Raw genomic sequence first — 17,422 nt, 5'->3', positions numbered from 1 at the left:
TTACATCCCCATTAAAACAGAATTAATATTATCGGATGTAAGGGGGGAACACATGGTATTTTTTTATTATTATATTTCTATATCTTTTTAATAATGTGCGTATGTAAGAGGAGATATCTTTCTTATATATATATATATATATATATATATATATATATATATATATATATATATATATATATATATATATATATATATATATATATATATATATGTATACTGAACATTATGTAGATGCCCATGAAACACAGTTTTCCTGGAAAATTGGTGTATAGTTACATTGTTTCAGCGCTGTGCGAACGTTACTTTGTATAATCGCCAATTCGCATATTCCGTCTGCAGCTGAATAAACGCGCACACATAGGCTGGGCATATGTGTAAATGTATACATGGCGACTTACACAGTGATAATACCCTAAAATCATCCACTTCTAACAAAGAGTAGTCTTCATCTATTAGTAAAAGATCGGTAGGTAAATCCAGATTAAACAGTGTGTCATCAGAGTATAATGGGAAAGGTTCTATATGCCATGCATTAATTTGCTTTGCACTTACATAGTTACGTGGGTGAGGAAAGCATAGTGCTTGAGAGTTGACTCGAACAGAAGGATATACTATTCTACCTCTTCGTCGGCGAAAATTGGCGTTAAAAGATAACTCGTCTTGGCTATATGTAGGGCTTCAAAAAGAATTTTCACATACACATGCTGTGCATTCACTCGTCCTAACCCTGCATCAACCATACCTGCAATTAGTTCGTTTTTGTTAATACATAAAGCTTGAGCTGAAGTTTTCGTAGCATGCAAAATGCTTGGAAAAAGACATGAATCATTTCAGTGTCGGCACTGAATTCATGAAATTATAAAAAAATTAAATACTGGAAATGATTAGACTCAGAAATCTTTTTTGTGTTAATATCATTGTAGAAATGTTAGGAACATTGTTAGATATGTTTCGTAGAACGTAGTTTTAAACAATAATCAACAGATGCACTTGGTGTATTTGACGTGTTTGCTGTTTGAACAGTTGTGTCTGGTGTAATGGGCCGAGTTTCTTTACTTCATATTTTACCATCCAGATATTCTTTTCTGTTATTATTCTTTAATTCTTTATCGATATATACCTTATATTCTTGCTTATATTCTTATATAAGTAATTCTGATAGTTCTCTGCTTATCGTTTCCAAGTCTTTCATTTCTTTTCATGTAATGTATATTATATGTCTGAGTTCATATGTTCTTACCTTGCTGAAGTATACTCTGTTTTATTATATTCTCAACCATGGATTAGTCTGGGGAACCATGTTATTCTTAGTACAACACTTATTATACTTACACCGGTAGTCTGCCACCACCCAGACTTTTATTAGAATATAACACATCTTACGGAAAGCTTTTGGGTAGGGTGGTATAGTGGGTATAGGCACGTGAGTAAGTATTTTTTTCTAGGAACCAATGTTTAGAAGGAATAGAGTGATACTCGTAGATTACCAATTCAATATTTATTAACACAGTGAGTGAATAAGATGTTAATTAAATTCACTCAGACAAGACTGGACCCTTAGGTCTTACTGTACCATTGACAAAACAGATCCGCAATTACTTATTAATTCATTAAACACTTCAAGTACTTATTACATCATTAAACAACTCCAAGCCCTTAGTATATCATTTAACAACTATTAAGTTTATTCAGACAAGACTGGACCCTCAGGTCTTACTGTATCATTGATAAAATAGATCCACAATTATTTATTAATTCATTAAACACTTCAAGTACTTATTATATCATTAAACAACTCCAAGTACTTATTATTTCATTTAACAAATATTACTCTTTACTTCATGAAACAACTGTTGTATCATTTCTTTGACAAGTAAGATTCAGTAATTATTACACACGGTCAGATAATACTGGAACCTCAGGTCTTACTTTTATAAGTAACAAATTACATCTTCAATTCTTGGTTACAACATTTAACAATCATTATATTATTCCATTGTCACTACAGATGGTTATATGACACTTGACAATATCCCAAATCAACTCATAACATCACGTTCTATCGGCATGAACAACATGGTACTTTTCCTTCAGTTCATGTACTCAACTCACATAACATATTTCCTGGTACTATTAATAGTTGTGGGTTCACGACTTAACCTGGGATTTCCATATTCCTGTTGGTTAATCCCTCAATCAAGATACAATAATACTTAGGCCCATGTAACCGTGAGGAGTGCCCCAGGGTATACAACACTGGTGTCTCCACAACAAATGAAGATCGCTGTTAGGGGTCTGTTGTAGACCGACACACGCCAAGGGAGCTGGGGCCTGATTTGCGGAAAACGGACTTCATAGTTTAATCCTGTCGAATTAACGGCATTGTCCAACCCGGCTACCGATCCACAGTATCCGATGAGTATTCAGCTCAACACCCTGGCCTGAAGATACGTGGAGCAAGAGTCACGAATGCGTGATTCTCCCTCAGGCAGCGGTATATACGTGCGCTCGTGGGGCAGCTCGGGCCCACGCATTCATACCAGAAAGGTTGATCTCACTTACCACAGACCTTTTCTACCATTTTGGATCACTGTATACTTAATTATGAACTCCAGTGTTCCTGATCAGGGTAATTGCCTATGTCTATTCATATAATCTAATCAGAGGTTGAGTTTGCCAGGAAAAAGTGGAATATACACGTTGATAACATCAATTCTGCAAGGTCAGGGCTGCTGCAAACAAGGAACTATTGACGGGGAAATGTTAGATCTTGGAGATTATACAGGGTGACAGAATAGTTCAGGAGATTGATGATTTTCTTTAATAGACGACTGACAAACTCTAAACTACAAACATCAGATTCTCTGATGTTTGGGCAACAAAATAATCTGACTTCAGTAGCAATTGGAAACTCATGGTCATTCTTAGGGACAATACCGCGGGTATCGTTTGTACTGGCAGACTCAACACTCACTTACCTACCCGACGTTACTTACAATAAAGACAGTTAAAGCTTTCAACATCACTCACAAAGGATCTTGTATGCTTTAACTGTAATCAAACATATCTAAGTTGACTCAAAACAAGGGTGTTCTCTCTCACATTCAAATTCATTTTATAGAGAGGTTGGTTTCAGTAAGTCAGAGAAAATGGGATAACGGAGGACTAAGGCGTCTTGAAGTAAAGAGAAAACGGACTCCTCAGATGGGGAACTCAAACGAAGGCAGAGCTACAGGTTTTGTGGGCTATTGAGCGTAATATGAATCGTCTGATTTTGGCGTTACTGACGAGTATGACCGTGGTCATTACACTGGGACATCATTATCATTCCTGGAAAATGAATCTGAATGGACCTTTATAAGTCTGCCAGCATGCGCGACATCTGATGTTTGTGAGTTTGGCTTCAAGATTTTAAATTTGTTGCACGCTTCTTTAGCAATAATGCGGAATGGTCCTTCAAACTTGGGTGAAAGCTTGGACTTTCGTTCAGGTTCGCTCACCATAACGGCATCGCCTATTTCTAGCATGACAGGCTTAGCTTGTCTATGTTGCTTGTATATCATTTCAGCACGTGACGCTGCTAAATGTTTACGTTGATTTGCCTGGTAGCGAAATCGTCCACATTATAGACAGGGCATGGCTGGTCTGTAAGTACGTCACGCGGTAGACGTTTGTCTATGCCGTAAACAATATAGTAGGGTGATTTGCCTGTAGAGCTGTTGATCGACCTATTTATAGATGCGGCGACTTCGGTAACCAATCCTCCCATGCATAGTCCATTTGACTCACTATTAGATGAAGAATCTCTATGATTTTGCGATAAGTTCTTTCAACAAGGCCATTAGCCTTGGATGTCGTAATGTCGACGTATTTGCGCTACAAGTTGGTTCTTGAACTCTAATCCGTTGTCGGAGAGAGGAACCTTGATTTTGCCGCTTACAGCGGCTACTTTATTGTGCACCTCACACTCATCCTGTGAGCGGTAGCGCAAAAGGATTACAGAGTAGAGTTTACAACGGGTCATAATAATTAACCCCCGTTGTCAGGATATTATGCCACTGACTGTTGCACAGTATTTCAATTACATTATTTGTTTAGTTCTATACATAAAGGGTAACTTATTCACAAATGCGTGAGTACAGGCGTATAAGGCAGTATGTCTGGCCACACACTTTGTTACTCACATTTGCGTGAGAAGTATTCAAGCACATTGTGTATTTGGTTCTATACATGAGAACTGATATAGTTACTAAGTGCAAAAAAGTGGATACAATCTTAATATGTCGGCTATCTTGTCATTAGAGATGAATTGTTGTGCCATTTCACACACAGTGTGCTTGGACCTGTCCCTAAAAGGTTCTATCTTCACACAGTCGAGGACGGAGTGTTCAAGTGTGTGGCCATATGTATGGCCACACACTTTACATTTAGTCTTGTTTACATCTGCTTGAGGAACATACTGCCAAAGGTACTTATATCCTAACCTTAATCTAGCGGCTACAACATCTTGTAATCTAGTGATCTTGTTACTTGCTCCATATACATGTTTCACTTGATACATCTCATCAAGGTAAACTATGGATCGACTAGTGCCTGTTTGCACTTGTCTACTTGCGTCAAATTCATCAATAAGTTCTTTCCTAATTACAGTTTTAAGGGTTCTTTTTGACAGACACCAAATTGTATTCAACGGTGTCTTTGTTAGACGCGAGTGTGGCGAGGGCATCAACTCTGTCATGTTTTATGAGGCCTATGTGAGAGGGGATCCACAACAGTTTGACCTTGACACCCCGGTCAACAAGGTACTCATATTTGTGTCTGGCTTCAGAGACAAGAGCGTGACAACTTGAGCCGAGGGTGTCAAGGGCAAGTAGTGAGGATAGAGAGTCAGTGATGATGAGACTGTCAGTGACAGTGGTTTCAATGAATTTAATAACTGTGAGTATGGCAATTAATTCAGTTTGTAGAGTGGATGCCCAGATGTTAATTCTAACTCCTATTTCAATTATATTACCGCAAGGTTGAATCACAACAATAGCACTTCCAGCCCTCCCAGAGGCGGTGTTAAGAGATCCACCAGTGTAGATGGTCTGTGTGATATTATCATCAGTCTGTAGAGTGTGTGTGTGTTCAAGAGCTCTCACGTTGGCAGTGTGTTGGAGATAAATACTTTGTATAATTAATTTTTTGGGCGGATATGTCGGTATTGTGATATCGAAGGGAACTGTTCGCTAGGGTGGCAAGAAGCTCTGTTGTGTCTCAACTTTGTACAGGTGGTCTAGTCCAAACATCTTCATATGTGTAGCTGTAGTTTGGATCCATTTATACTCAGTAGTCCCATGGTTCATACATTCTATCAATTTTAAGGAAACAATGTTATCAGGATCACCACGCAGAAGCCTCATGGCTATCATGAGGTTGACTTCAATTATTCTATCTTTAACACTGGGTATACCTAGTTCTTTCCTCATATTAAGTACTTTAGTGCTCATGGGACATCCTAGGATAATTCTGAGGGCTTTATTTTGCATTTTCTCGAGCTTGTCAACGCCTTTCCTGTTACGAAGGACCAGGGCTGGTGCGTGGTAATCTATCAGAGATCTTAAATAGCCTAGGTACATTGTTTTAACAATTCTAATATTAGCACCATAGTGTGGGCTGTACCCCGCTACACTTGTAAGAGGTCTCAGTCTGTCAGTACATTGGCGGGTTAGCTGTTGTATGGCAGGTAGGGTACAAGGGATGGAGACACCAAGATATTTAAAAGAAGAAACATAGTCAATAGTGTTGTTACCTATCTTGAACTTGGCGGAGCCGCGTTTGCGGTTACCAGCTTGTTTGTTGAACACCTTAGTTTTCTCAGTGGAGATAATAAGACCGAGGTTCTCACAGGCTGCGTATACATGGTTCAGGGTGGTTTGCATTTCACGATGAGTTTTAGTATGTATAAGAATATCATCAGCATAGCTGATTGTGATATTGCTGGGGTTGTCTGGTATTAAATTTAATAATGCATTCATAAGAACATTGAACAAAGTGGGGCTAAGTACTCCACCTTGAGGGATACCAAGTTGCATATCTTTAACTTCATTTTTGTAACCCTGAAACAGTGCAGCAGCCCTTCTGTTAGTTAGGTAACCACTTATCCAGTGTAACAGCCTACCTCCTATATCCATTTTGGCTAGTTCGTACAATATCAGTTGTCTATTGGCAATATCAAATGCAGCTTTTAGGTCAAGAAAGGTGGTGTATCTGTGCCTTTCATCACCATGCACAGTTAAGAATGTGGTGATGCAATTATGTACACCTTTACCAAGCCATTTATGTTAGGAGACATGTGTTCTCTGATTCTATGTAAGAGTCTGCCAAGAACCATCCTCTCAAAGGTTTTACACAGGAAGTGTATATGGGACGAAAAGCATCAGGCTGTCCCGGTTTTGGTATTGGTACAACAATACTGCTGGTTCATGACTCATATTGTACAATACCAATAATGGATTGCCCGGCACACGCCTTAGTAGTCAAACGATGTTGTAGGTGACTCCGTTCTCTCCAGGGGAAGTAGACCTACCCTTGGCGAGGGCGGCGTCAAGCTCCCACTCAGTATATGGAACATCACACTCATCATGCTGTTTGCCCAGCATAAAGTTAATAAGATTACTTCTCTCTACAGACTTCGCATCAAGGAGTCCGCGAGTCCTAGTTGGTAACATGTCATAGCTAGACACATGAGCCCACTTTGTTATTAGCTCATTCGACTTTTGCAGAGGGTTTGGATGGGAGACGTGTCTACTGTTTTTACCTCTGATTGTGTTTATGTCTTTCCAGGCTTTGCTGAGGGATGTGAGTTGGTTCAGGCTGTTGACATATGTCTCCCATGCATTTTGTCTGAGTTCGTTTACACGTTCCCTGACTGCAAAAAGGGAAGCTTGATACAATTGCAACATTTGAGGTATTCTAATTTCTTTGTAACCCTTACCCACCCTCCTGACCCTAACCCTGAGTTTTTTTCAGTTTAGGGTCATCATAGCACTACTGTTGCCTGTTTCCATTATGCTGACCACGTTTTCTCCTTTTTTTGGTGGAGGCATTGTTGGTGAAGTATGTATAAACCCTATCTATCAGATCGTCATGGAAACTTTGGTAGTTGTCAGGTTTGTAGTCCTTGTACCAGTCATGGATGAAGTCTATGAACTGGCTTTCATGTTCTTGCTTGACGGTGATTCTATGTCTGTTGAGTTTACCACCAGTGGGGGTGTCATTGGCTACATGTATACTAGCTTGGATTGGGCTGTTGTCACACATAAGATCAGTGACAACATCAGAGCTATGGGTTGTGTATGATAGACTAAAACCAATACACTTGTCTCGAGCCCCGCCATCGATGTGTGTTGGTTCATTATTACCTATTATTTGAACATCTTCATATACGCTGAGAAGTGAGATAAGTCTCCTACCACTGGTGTTAGTGGTGGAGTCACCTAATTTCTTGTATCTAGTATTCAGGTCACCCACCAGGACAGTTGGCTCAGTGTGTAAAAAGTCTGGGAGATCTGTGTACTGAAGCTGATCTGAGGGAGCATAGGCGTTTGGCACGTTGAGTGTGGAGTTGCCCAGGTGGATAGTGATCCCATGGTACTGAAGGTTGGTAGTCTTTTTGGATACAAGAGGTACATGTGGGAGTGACTTCTTAACATACATCAAACATGTGTGAGTAGAACTAGGATCATAATACACATAATTGGGCAGACTGGGTGGGGGCTTACCATTAGGTGTGAGACACCACAACTTTGTGGTGTAGGTCAGGGTATCTAATATACTATAGGACTAGGCGTGTGTGTGTGTGTGTGTGTGTGTGTGTGTGTGCTCTGGGCAGCCGAAACAGCGCAATCATTTTTCATCAAACTTGTTGGAAAAATCGCAAAAAATTCGTACAGTGGAACAAACCTGGTCCCATATCGATGGTTTCTTTAGGAAGCCATTACATAACCATTTTATTTACGCTGAAAAACTATGCAAGTCTACGGACTTGTCGTACCCTCATTCGCTGTACCCTGTCAGCCCACGATTGCAGTTATCATACGGCTCCCTCCTCCTCCCTCCCCCCTTTTTTTCTTAGCCTACTTTTTTTTAATGTTGTTTGGATTAGTAAAGGAAGGAAGATGAGTAAATAGAAGAATCAAGAAGGGGAAACAGAAAATGGTTAGAGATAACAGGTGGGGGGAACCGAGTTCAACATGCGTTTGGATGCGCAGTTTAGCGTTACCAAACGAGCCCTAACAGCTACAGTGTATAATACTTATTCCTGTGGCTCATGGAAAAGGAAGAAAAACGATAATAACAGGAATGCATGGAGAAGATGACTACAATAGACACAGGGTGAATATAGACAGTGAAATAGACAGGAAGTTGACAAAAATAGACAGATTCAAACATGCACAAATAGACAATATGGCAACTAACATGACAGACAGACAGCTGACTGTCTGGTTCACATTACACAAACAGGCAGACACACGCCAACAACGGATAAGACAGACAGATTTGACGACACAAAGAGTACAGACGGGCTGACATTCAAACATCACGCAGACTAACAGACAGTTGGGATGGCAGTAGACAGGACGGATAGACTTGAGAAAGATTAGAAGTCATTTATAAACAAGAATAACACCAAATTGACCATAGCTGCATCGGTGAGGGTAGGAGGTCTTACATCCACCTGCGTAAATAATAAAACGAATTGAAAACTAACACCCTCGTGCGGAAAGACCATCGATGGTCGGTCAGTCATGTGAGATGGGCCTAAAAGTGACTAATGTACATGATGACTATGATGACTTAACACAGGTGATGACTTAAGCAGATGGTGACTAATCTACCCAGAATCAAGGTCACTTCTCTTCATAAAATAATTTATCTCGGAATGATCATCGGTGATTTATAATATTTTTTTTTTTTTATGATTTTAACCTCTCCTTATGGCGAATATTTCTTTAACTAATTATTCTAACCTTTATTCTATTCCTTCCTATAGTATACTAGATACTTACAGTACCTAGTAACCACGACCATGATTATAACAACCACGACCATGATTATAACAACCACAACCTTGATTATAACAACCACGACCATGATTATAACACCTACGACTATGATCATAACAACCACGACCATGATTATAACAACCAAGTCCATGATTATAACAACCATGACTATGATTATAACAACCACAACTATGATCATAATCGCGACAATGATTATAACAACCACGACCATGATTATAACAACCACGACCACGATTATAACGACCACGACCATGATTATAACAACCACGACTATGATTTATAACAACCACGACCATGAGTTAACCGACCGCCAGTTAAAAACAACTACGACCGCCAATTATAACAACCACGATAATTATGACAACCACGACTATGATTATAACAGCACGACCATGATTTTTTAACAGCACGACTATGATTATAACAACACGACCATGATTACTGGCAACCACGAATATGATTATAAAAACCACGACCATGATTATAACAACCACGACACGATTATAACAACCATGATCGCAATTATAACAACCACGACCATGATTATATAGCCACGACTATGATTATAACAGCCACGACCATGATTATGACAACCACGACTATGATTATAACAACCACGACCATGATTTTAACAACCACGACTATGATTACCTTAACAACCACGACCATGATTATAGCAACCACGAATATGATTATAAAAAGCCACGACCATGATTATAACAACCGACCACGATTATAACAACCAACGGCCATAATTATAACAACCCGACCATATTATAACAACCCGACTATGATTATAACAACCACGACCATGATTATAACAACCACGACCATGATTATAACAACCACGACTATGATTATAACAACCGACCATGATTACAACAACCACGGCCGCCGGTATAACAGCCACGACCATGATTATAACAACACGACCATGGTTATAACAACCACGACCATGATTATAACAACCATGCCGCTTGGCTTTAGCAGCCTGTTAAACTTCCATACCCAGCACTAGAGCCCAATCTCCTTTGGTTGGCTCCCAGGGCTCGTCACTCCCTCGCTATCTTCATCTCCCTGCATTAAAGACATCACGTAGGTGGTCAGAGTAACGTTTTACCAAATCCCCCTTCGAAACACGAGGATCCATATATATTTCATTAGCCCAATAAAGCACGAGGACTTCTACATAATATCAACACCTCAACCCGCCAGGATTCGGACCCTGGCCCACGAGCCCATGACTGTGATACGGGTAGTCCCCATTAGAGTTCCACGGCGTAAGCTCGTTGAACAGGCTTTGTGTGAAATATAACAAAGTCTAGGGCTGCTTTTAGTATCCTGGCGGTCCAGATGGCGTTCCCCGGTCAGTCATGGGCTCGTGGGCCGTGGGTTCGTATCCTGGCATGTTGAGGTGTTGATTGTATGTAGAAGTCGCGTGCTTTATTGGGCTAATGAAATATATATGGATCCTCGTGTTTGAAGCCAGATTTGGTAAACGTTAATCTGACCACCAACATGATCCGGGTAGTCCCATTAGAGTTTCATGGCGCCATAAGCTCGTTGAACAGGCTTTGTGAAGAAATATAACAAAGTCTAGGACTGATTTTTAGTATCCTGGCGGTCCAAGTGGCGATCCCTGGTCAGTCATGGGCTTGTGGGCGGTGGTTCGTATCCTGGGGTGTTGAGGTGTTGATTGTATGTAGAAGTCCGTTTGCTTTATTGGGCTAATGAAATATATATGGATCTCGTGTTTTGAAGCGGTGGTAAAACGTTACTCTGACCACCTACATGATCCGGGTAGTCCCCATTAGAGGTTCACGGCGCCATAAGCTCGTTGAACAAGCTTTGTGAAATATAACAAAGTCTAGGACTGCTTTTAGTATCCTGGTGGTCCAGAGGTAGCGTTTCCCGGTCACAGTCATGGGCTCGTGGGCCGAGGGTTCGAATCTTGGCGGGTTGAGGTGTTGATTGTATATATATAGCGCCTTTTTTGTTAGGCCACAGTTGGACGCCACCCTTCGGGAGGATCCACATTGTCTCACTGTAGTACATTAAGGTAGACCACATTTTTGGTTTTGCCGTTAGCAGCAATTATGTACAGATTTTTGCCTGTTCCCACTCTAGAGCATCCAACATAGAACTGTCCATGAGAGAAGCAAGGAAACACCAGGTTTAGGCCAACCATCTTTAAGGACTGTCCCTGGCTTTTGTAGATAGTCATGGCAAAGCTCACTTTAACCGGGGCTGAAGTCGCTTGAACTCAAATGGCAGGTCAGTGGTGGAGTGAAGTATCCTTTGTATAAAAAACGTCCTCTCCTTTAGCTTTTCCTGTCAGTATTGTAGCTTCCAGTACATGTGGCATCATGTTCTTCACCATAACAGTCTTGTGCCATTGCAGAGGATTGGTGGTTCAAGATTTCTGAAGAACATTATAGGTTCCAATCTTGAGAGTGAGGTGGTGAGGAGGCATTCCAGCGGGCTCCAAAGTAAGGAATTCCTGCAGGGTACTGGTTTCTTGGTCCTGGTCGATTACTGTATCAACAGATTTGAATAATGTCTCACTGCCTGGAAGCTGTCTGAGTAGAGTCATGTTGATTTCAGCAACTGTTTCATTCTTTGGTGCCAGAATTGCCTTGCGTTCACGATCACTTGAGATCTTGAAATGGTGGATAATGTTTGGGTGAACCCATGTTAGTGAGCTCAGTTGAGGACTTTCCAACATTTCCACATCCTGAGGAATGATTATTTGTCCTTCTGAATCAACAGGGACAGTTCCATTCCCAATCTGTAGTAGAATGTTTGCAAACCGTCAGCACTGATCTCCTTGTACATGTTCTCTCATGTTTGTGGATAGGGTGAGTGTCTGAACACTTCTCCAAAGGTTTGATGCCTTGGGCATGCATTCAGTTCATCAGCTGGAGTGCTTGAGGAATGACAGGTAGGGTCTGGCGAAGTCTCCAGCAATGACCATTGTAATGCCACCCATAAGTGGTCATTTTCTCGTTATGTCTTGCAAGGCCTGTCGAATTCTTCAAATGCTAACTTGTCAGGACATAGTGCATTCATCCCAGACTATGAGTTGCATTTTCTAGAGTTTTGCCTTTGCCGATCCATTTTGATGTTTACACTGGATTCTCATTATTGTAAGGTTAAGAGGCAGTTTAAAAGTTGAGTGTGCAGTGTAGGACTACCTGTGTTGTAAGCTTATCCTTGTATATTTCCAGGGACTAATTGTGCTTGTGTTTAATTCCTTGTATATCAGCTGAATAGAACCTACAAAATTTTACAGGTGTTTATGCCTGCCCCCTTGTAGTTAGACCTGGCAATTTTAACATCTCCATGGCGAAAGGAGTACTGGCGATCGATTAAGTGGAAATAAGTGCGTTAGTGTAAAATCAAGGCCGGTAGACCCTCCGTCAACTCCGTCATCCGTCGCCATTGTCTCCCAAAATTCGTTTGAATGACCAACGAGTTTTTGGAGCAGTGTGCAGTGACCGCATTTCCTAGAAGTGTCTTCAGTGCCCCACGTGTGTGTGTAGTGTTAAAGTGTATCCTTAGCTTGCATGATTCCTTAGGTGGAAGGCTGATATAGGGCATTTAGAGAGTGGTGCGCCACTGTCCCAGGCTGGCCCAAGGCAAACTCAATTTCACTGTCACACCCCCCCACCGCCTCGCCTCCTTCCACCTGCCCACACACCAACCCACGCACGAACACACAATTGACTGTGGTCATTTCTTCATATATATTTTATATATATATAAGTTAGCACCAGTATTCAATTAATTTTGTTGTCTCAGATCTGGTTGATACACGTATTGACAGGGCTCAAACACTGATTTGAGATACAATATACAGATAAAGTAATTACGCTCTGGACCTCACGCAGCGGTGTCCCTAGCGCCCGACGAATCAGACGGATGACAGCTCTACAGAGATGGATACAACCAGTCAGTGAGCGACGCCCCACCCTCCCCAGCCACACACCTCTGACCCTCAGCCTCGCCCTCAGAGAGATAATTAAGGCGATGAAGCCAAGAGGGAGGAGAGGCGTCAGGACGAAACAAAACACATGCTGAGGACCACCAAAGGAGATTTGAAGATAACGAACGGTTTGCAGCTTCTTGATATCTAGCCTCATCGCTAATCAAGCCCTTGGCCCTTCCACTACTCAGGTACCGATTGGCTCATATCACCTCGTCAACGACCTCTACCAAAGGGAAATATCCAACCCCCACCCACCTTGAAGCCTTATGAGACTTTCCAGACTTTTTCGGGAGTGGTGGCGACGGTGGACCTGATTATGCTACAATGGTGGACCTCCAGAGCTTGCCACAGACCAAACAACCATTCAGCTGGCTGCAGGTGCTGGTCTTTGGGAATGTGTTAGGAACACACGTTGCAAGTGCCCCTGACTTCTTTGTTGTCTGTAGAGGAGGTACTGGATGTTCTAGAACGGCACATCAAAGGTCAGCGGAACAAAGCCTCCATGGTGAGGAAGTGTTTAGCTGTGACAGATGGAGGGCGAGACTTCTTGACGCGACGCATGTACAACCCAAGAGAGCCTCAGAAGAGATAGACATATGTCCGGTAATCACCAGCAGTGCAGTTGAGACCCAGTTGGAAGCAGGTGATCCTGATGGGTGATATGACGAGGAGCTTGTCCAACACCTCACCTCCCCTCAACCCTTCCCTCCTCTAAGGATGTATTGATGCATGTTGCCCATGAGGCTGCCAGGTGTGCTACATCTGCCATCCGCGCCCCCCCTACAGCCGTATTTATATCCCCAATACAAGAAAGACAAGAAGCCCACCCCAACGCCTATGCCCACCACGCCCGGCCCCTTTGCAAGTCAACAGCTGTGGTAGGCAGCACGGAACACAGGTATGTCCAGCCGCTGAGTCTACCTGCGACAGTTGTGACCGGTGGAAGGGCCACTGGTCACTTACAGTACGTGTGCCCAGCCAAACGCGTTCCAGTGCGTGCACGTGTGGTCGTCTGGGCCACTACAACAAGTGCTGTCCGACCAACAACCTTAAGGGACAGCGTCGGCGGAAGCAGCAGCGCCTTCCACCAGTGAGGGCTGCCCACAATCTCCAAATCAGAGGCACGACGACCCTGACAAAGCCCGACCCATATTAGGAGGGTGTAATTCTCGCGTCCCAGGACCAAAGTCCCCCCAGCACGTCAGCGTCATCTTGACCTATGGCAGCGTGTCATCCCAATCTTGAGATGCTGCCCAACACCGGCGCAGAGGCGGCACACGATCCCTAGCATTTGCAATACTTGGGCTCTCTCCAAGCGATCTAGGACAGCCTCCTCAAGGACCTCCACGTCACGGCAATGGTTCAGATGTCCCCAGCCCCTAGGTTCACCCAAGCACAGATCACTTTGGGTAAACAGGTCATGTCAAGCCTGGATTGACGTGCATAATGGCGTCGCGACTCCTTTGCTGTCCCACAGACATTTCCAAGAGTTGGCCATCATCTCCCAGAACTTCCCAAACACCGATTCTCGAGGTAAAATACGCCAACAGGGGTACTGAAGGAGCAGCAACTACCCTGCTGCCGCCCTACTCCTTACCTCTTGGCCAGCGACACCTCTCCTCTTCGGTAGTTGCACTTGTTAAGCCACGTCCCCACGCCTTTGCCTGCCTCCCCACGACAGTCACCATGGAGCTGAGGCCCAAACGGCGTGCAAGCAGACTGTGTTCCGGCCTGCATCGACCCCGACATTCCAATGTCATCCAGGTGTGTAAGCCCCGCCACGTACTACAACCCAGCCAGCAGCAGGAACCCTTCATGAGTGATTACCAACCCTCACCCGCCCCTTTGAGTCTGTGTCGGCCGACTTTTTTCTGTGTGTCAGAGAGTCCTCTCCTGGTTATCGTCGACCGCCCTCTGGTTGGCTGGAGCGGATACCAAGTGCGGTAAGGATATTACATCTACCGCCACCATCAGCAAGTTCCGCTACTCACTTCCGTTACGAGGGCGTTCCTGCGTGCCTGCAAACCAAACGGAGGCCCTGTTCACAAGCCGATTTTGCTGCGTTCCTCGACCGATGGGGAGTCCGGTATGTGCTGACACCCGCCCCATTACCCACAGTCCAACGGCCACGCTGATGTTGCTGTCAAATCCCCAGCTAGTTCCCATCTTCAAAGTGGCCCCTGGGGAATTATTGACTGCGAGGCCTTCGACCAGGGTCTCCCGATTCCGCAACACAACACCCACCACACCGACGCCCCGCCCAGGCATCTTGTATGGACGCCTCCTCCGTTTTGTGTCCCTGCTCACCTCAATCCTTCTGGCGAGTAGCAGGCCAAGACACAGAGGATTTTGATCGCCGGCGCCGCCGAACGCAGGTTCCACGTCGTCGCCCGGGCCACGACGACCACGCCCGTCCTCTCCCCAGGTTGAGGTCGGCACCTGTCTGTGTCCAGGACCCGACCTCCCTACGTTGGGAATATCAAAGTGGGCGTCATGGGTCTCGCGGTCATGGGACTACCAGGTGCGGTTACCAGCGGTCGGGTGGTGGAGGAACCGCCGTTTCGCCCTGTAACTCATCCCGCTGACCCTGTCTCATGGAGTCTGATATCCCCCAAGTGAAGTGTTTCATTGCTCAACGGATCCATAGAAAAGGTCCGCTCAAGACTTTGCTATGAGCGTATAGGGGAGGGGAGGTGTGTATATTATGTATATAAAGTGTATACTATGTATATACTCTATATATACACATTATTTCTTCTAGTCAGTAGCGTGTGGCAATGCCCCTGTTTCATGTCACCACACGCTTAGATATGTGCCTGGCGACATCTGAAGCTGTTAGTAACCACTGTTTACCACATGTCGCCTGAGAGGTCAGAGAGAGTGAGGCTGAAGGACCCATATAGGAGTGTAGGACTACCTGTGCTTGTAAGCGCACCCTGTATATTTCCGTTGAATAGAACCTACAAGCTTACAGGTGATTATGTTCGCCCCTTGTGGAGTTAGAAATCCAGTACCCCCGGAAACTCTCCATGCAGTACGTCCTCCTTCTAGTAGTGCTGCAGCAATGCCTGAGGATGCCACAGCAAGAGCAATTTTCCCCTGTTGACGTACTTTGGCCAACAGAAGGTTGATCAGTAATGTTTTTTCTGTCCCACAAGGTGCACCGAGAAAGATCATACCTCCCTGCTCCGCTTGTATCGCTTGCAAGATCTGTTCATAAACATTTGCTTGATCAGGCACCTGGTGAGGCTCATTTTCTTCAAGAAAATTCACCAGAACTTCAACTGAGTAGTCTATATCTCTAAGCAACTCCCTGTTTGCAACTACTGGTTCTTCTCAGTTTGGGGAAGGCAATCCAAGATCTGTCAGGTTTTTTCCGCATAGCTCCATCATTTTGTCCTCCAGCATGATCAGAGCCCTGTTGAACATGTCATCCATGAACTCAATCTCTTGACTAGGATGTTTTCTTCTTGCGTGATTACGCAGATCCTCTGAAAGACTTTCTTGGTGGTTTTTCCAGAGCTGGCTTGGGTTGGAAAGTCCACATGTAGCAATCATGATGGCAAACAGGTTCCTCATTCTCATTGGCGATTGAGTAGCTGCTGCCTCTTCTAATGTGTCATTCCAGTGACCATCATCTTACAGTAGGCCAAGGAGATTGCACGCTTCCTGATAAGTTCTGCAGACTTGTCCACTCACTGTCTTGAGTGCTGCATATGATGTTGAGCCACGGATGTGAAAAGTAGTCTCAAACAATAGCATTCAAAGTTTTTGGGGTGAACCGTGTAGACACGTCCCAAAGCATTGCCTGACTTTATCCCTGATATCCTACAACATCGGATCCTTTAGCTCTTCTCTGGAACTTTTTCATTGAAGCCTGCCATATGTAGAACTTGGGTACATCAACATATAGGAGTATTTGAGCAAACTCAAGCTTCCTGTGAAAGCTTAAAGAATGCAGTGAGGGTCGTATCAGCAGGATTTGCCATTTGATTTTGGAGGGACTCTTCTGTGAAGTGTACTCTTTGTCCATTTTCCAGGTGAACAGCCAGATGAACTACTGTTGGACATCGTTCGTGTAAGGAAAAAAGTAAAAATTCTCCATAGGCCTTCATTGCTGCATATCATCACTACATATAACACCACCCATCATCACTACATATAACAACATCCATCATCACTATATATAACGTCATCCATCATCACTACATATAACACCACCCATCAACACTACATATTACATCATCTATCATCACTACATATAACATCATCCATCATCACTACATATAACACCTTCCATCATCACTACAGATCGGTAAAGTAGTTTCCGAGATTCTCCTGCGAACAAGCAAACAAACAA

The 17,422-nt window shown here is 43.5% G+C and overlaps 1 protein-coding gene across 1 annotated transcript in view; it reads left to right on the top strand.

Annotated features, from left to right (window-relative positions):
• Window positions 1-14,508: 14,508 nt before the first annotated feature.
• Window positions 14,509-17,422, top strand: part of LOC121873371 (cytochrome P450 monooxygenase patI-like) — a 58,340-nt gene continuing 55,426 nt past the window's right edge. Inside the window, exons 1-2 of the mRNA XM_042376923.1 lie at window positions 14,509-14,826; window positions 14,945-15,382. Coding sequence (XP_042232857.1) covers window positions 14,509-14,826; window positions 14,945-15,382 — 756 coding nt within the window. The remainder of the gene's footprint in view (window positions 14,827-14,944; window positions 15,383-17,422) is intronic.

The sequence above is a fragment of the Homarus americanus genome, unplaced genomic scaffold (genome assembly GCF_018991925.1).
Source record: "Homarus americanus isolate GMGI-L3 unplaced genomic scaffold, GMGI_Hamer_2.0 scaffold32929, whole genome shotgun sequence".
Taxonomy (NCBI): domain Eukaryota; kingdom Metazoa; phylum Arthropoda; class Malacostraca; order Decapoda; family Nephropidae; genus Homarus; species Homarus americanus.
This window is presented reverse-complemented; position numbering and strand designations above follow the sequence as displayed.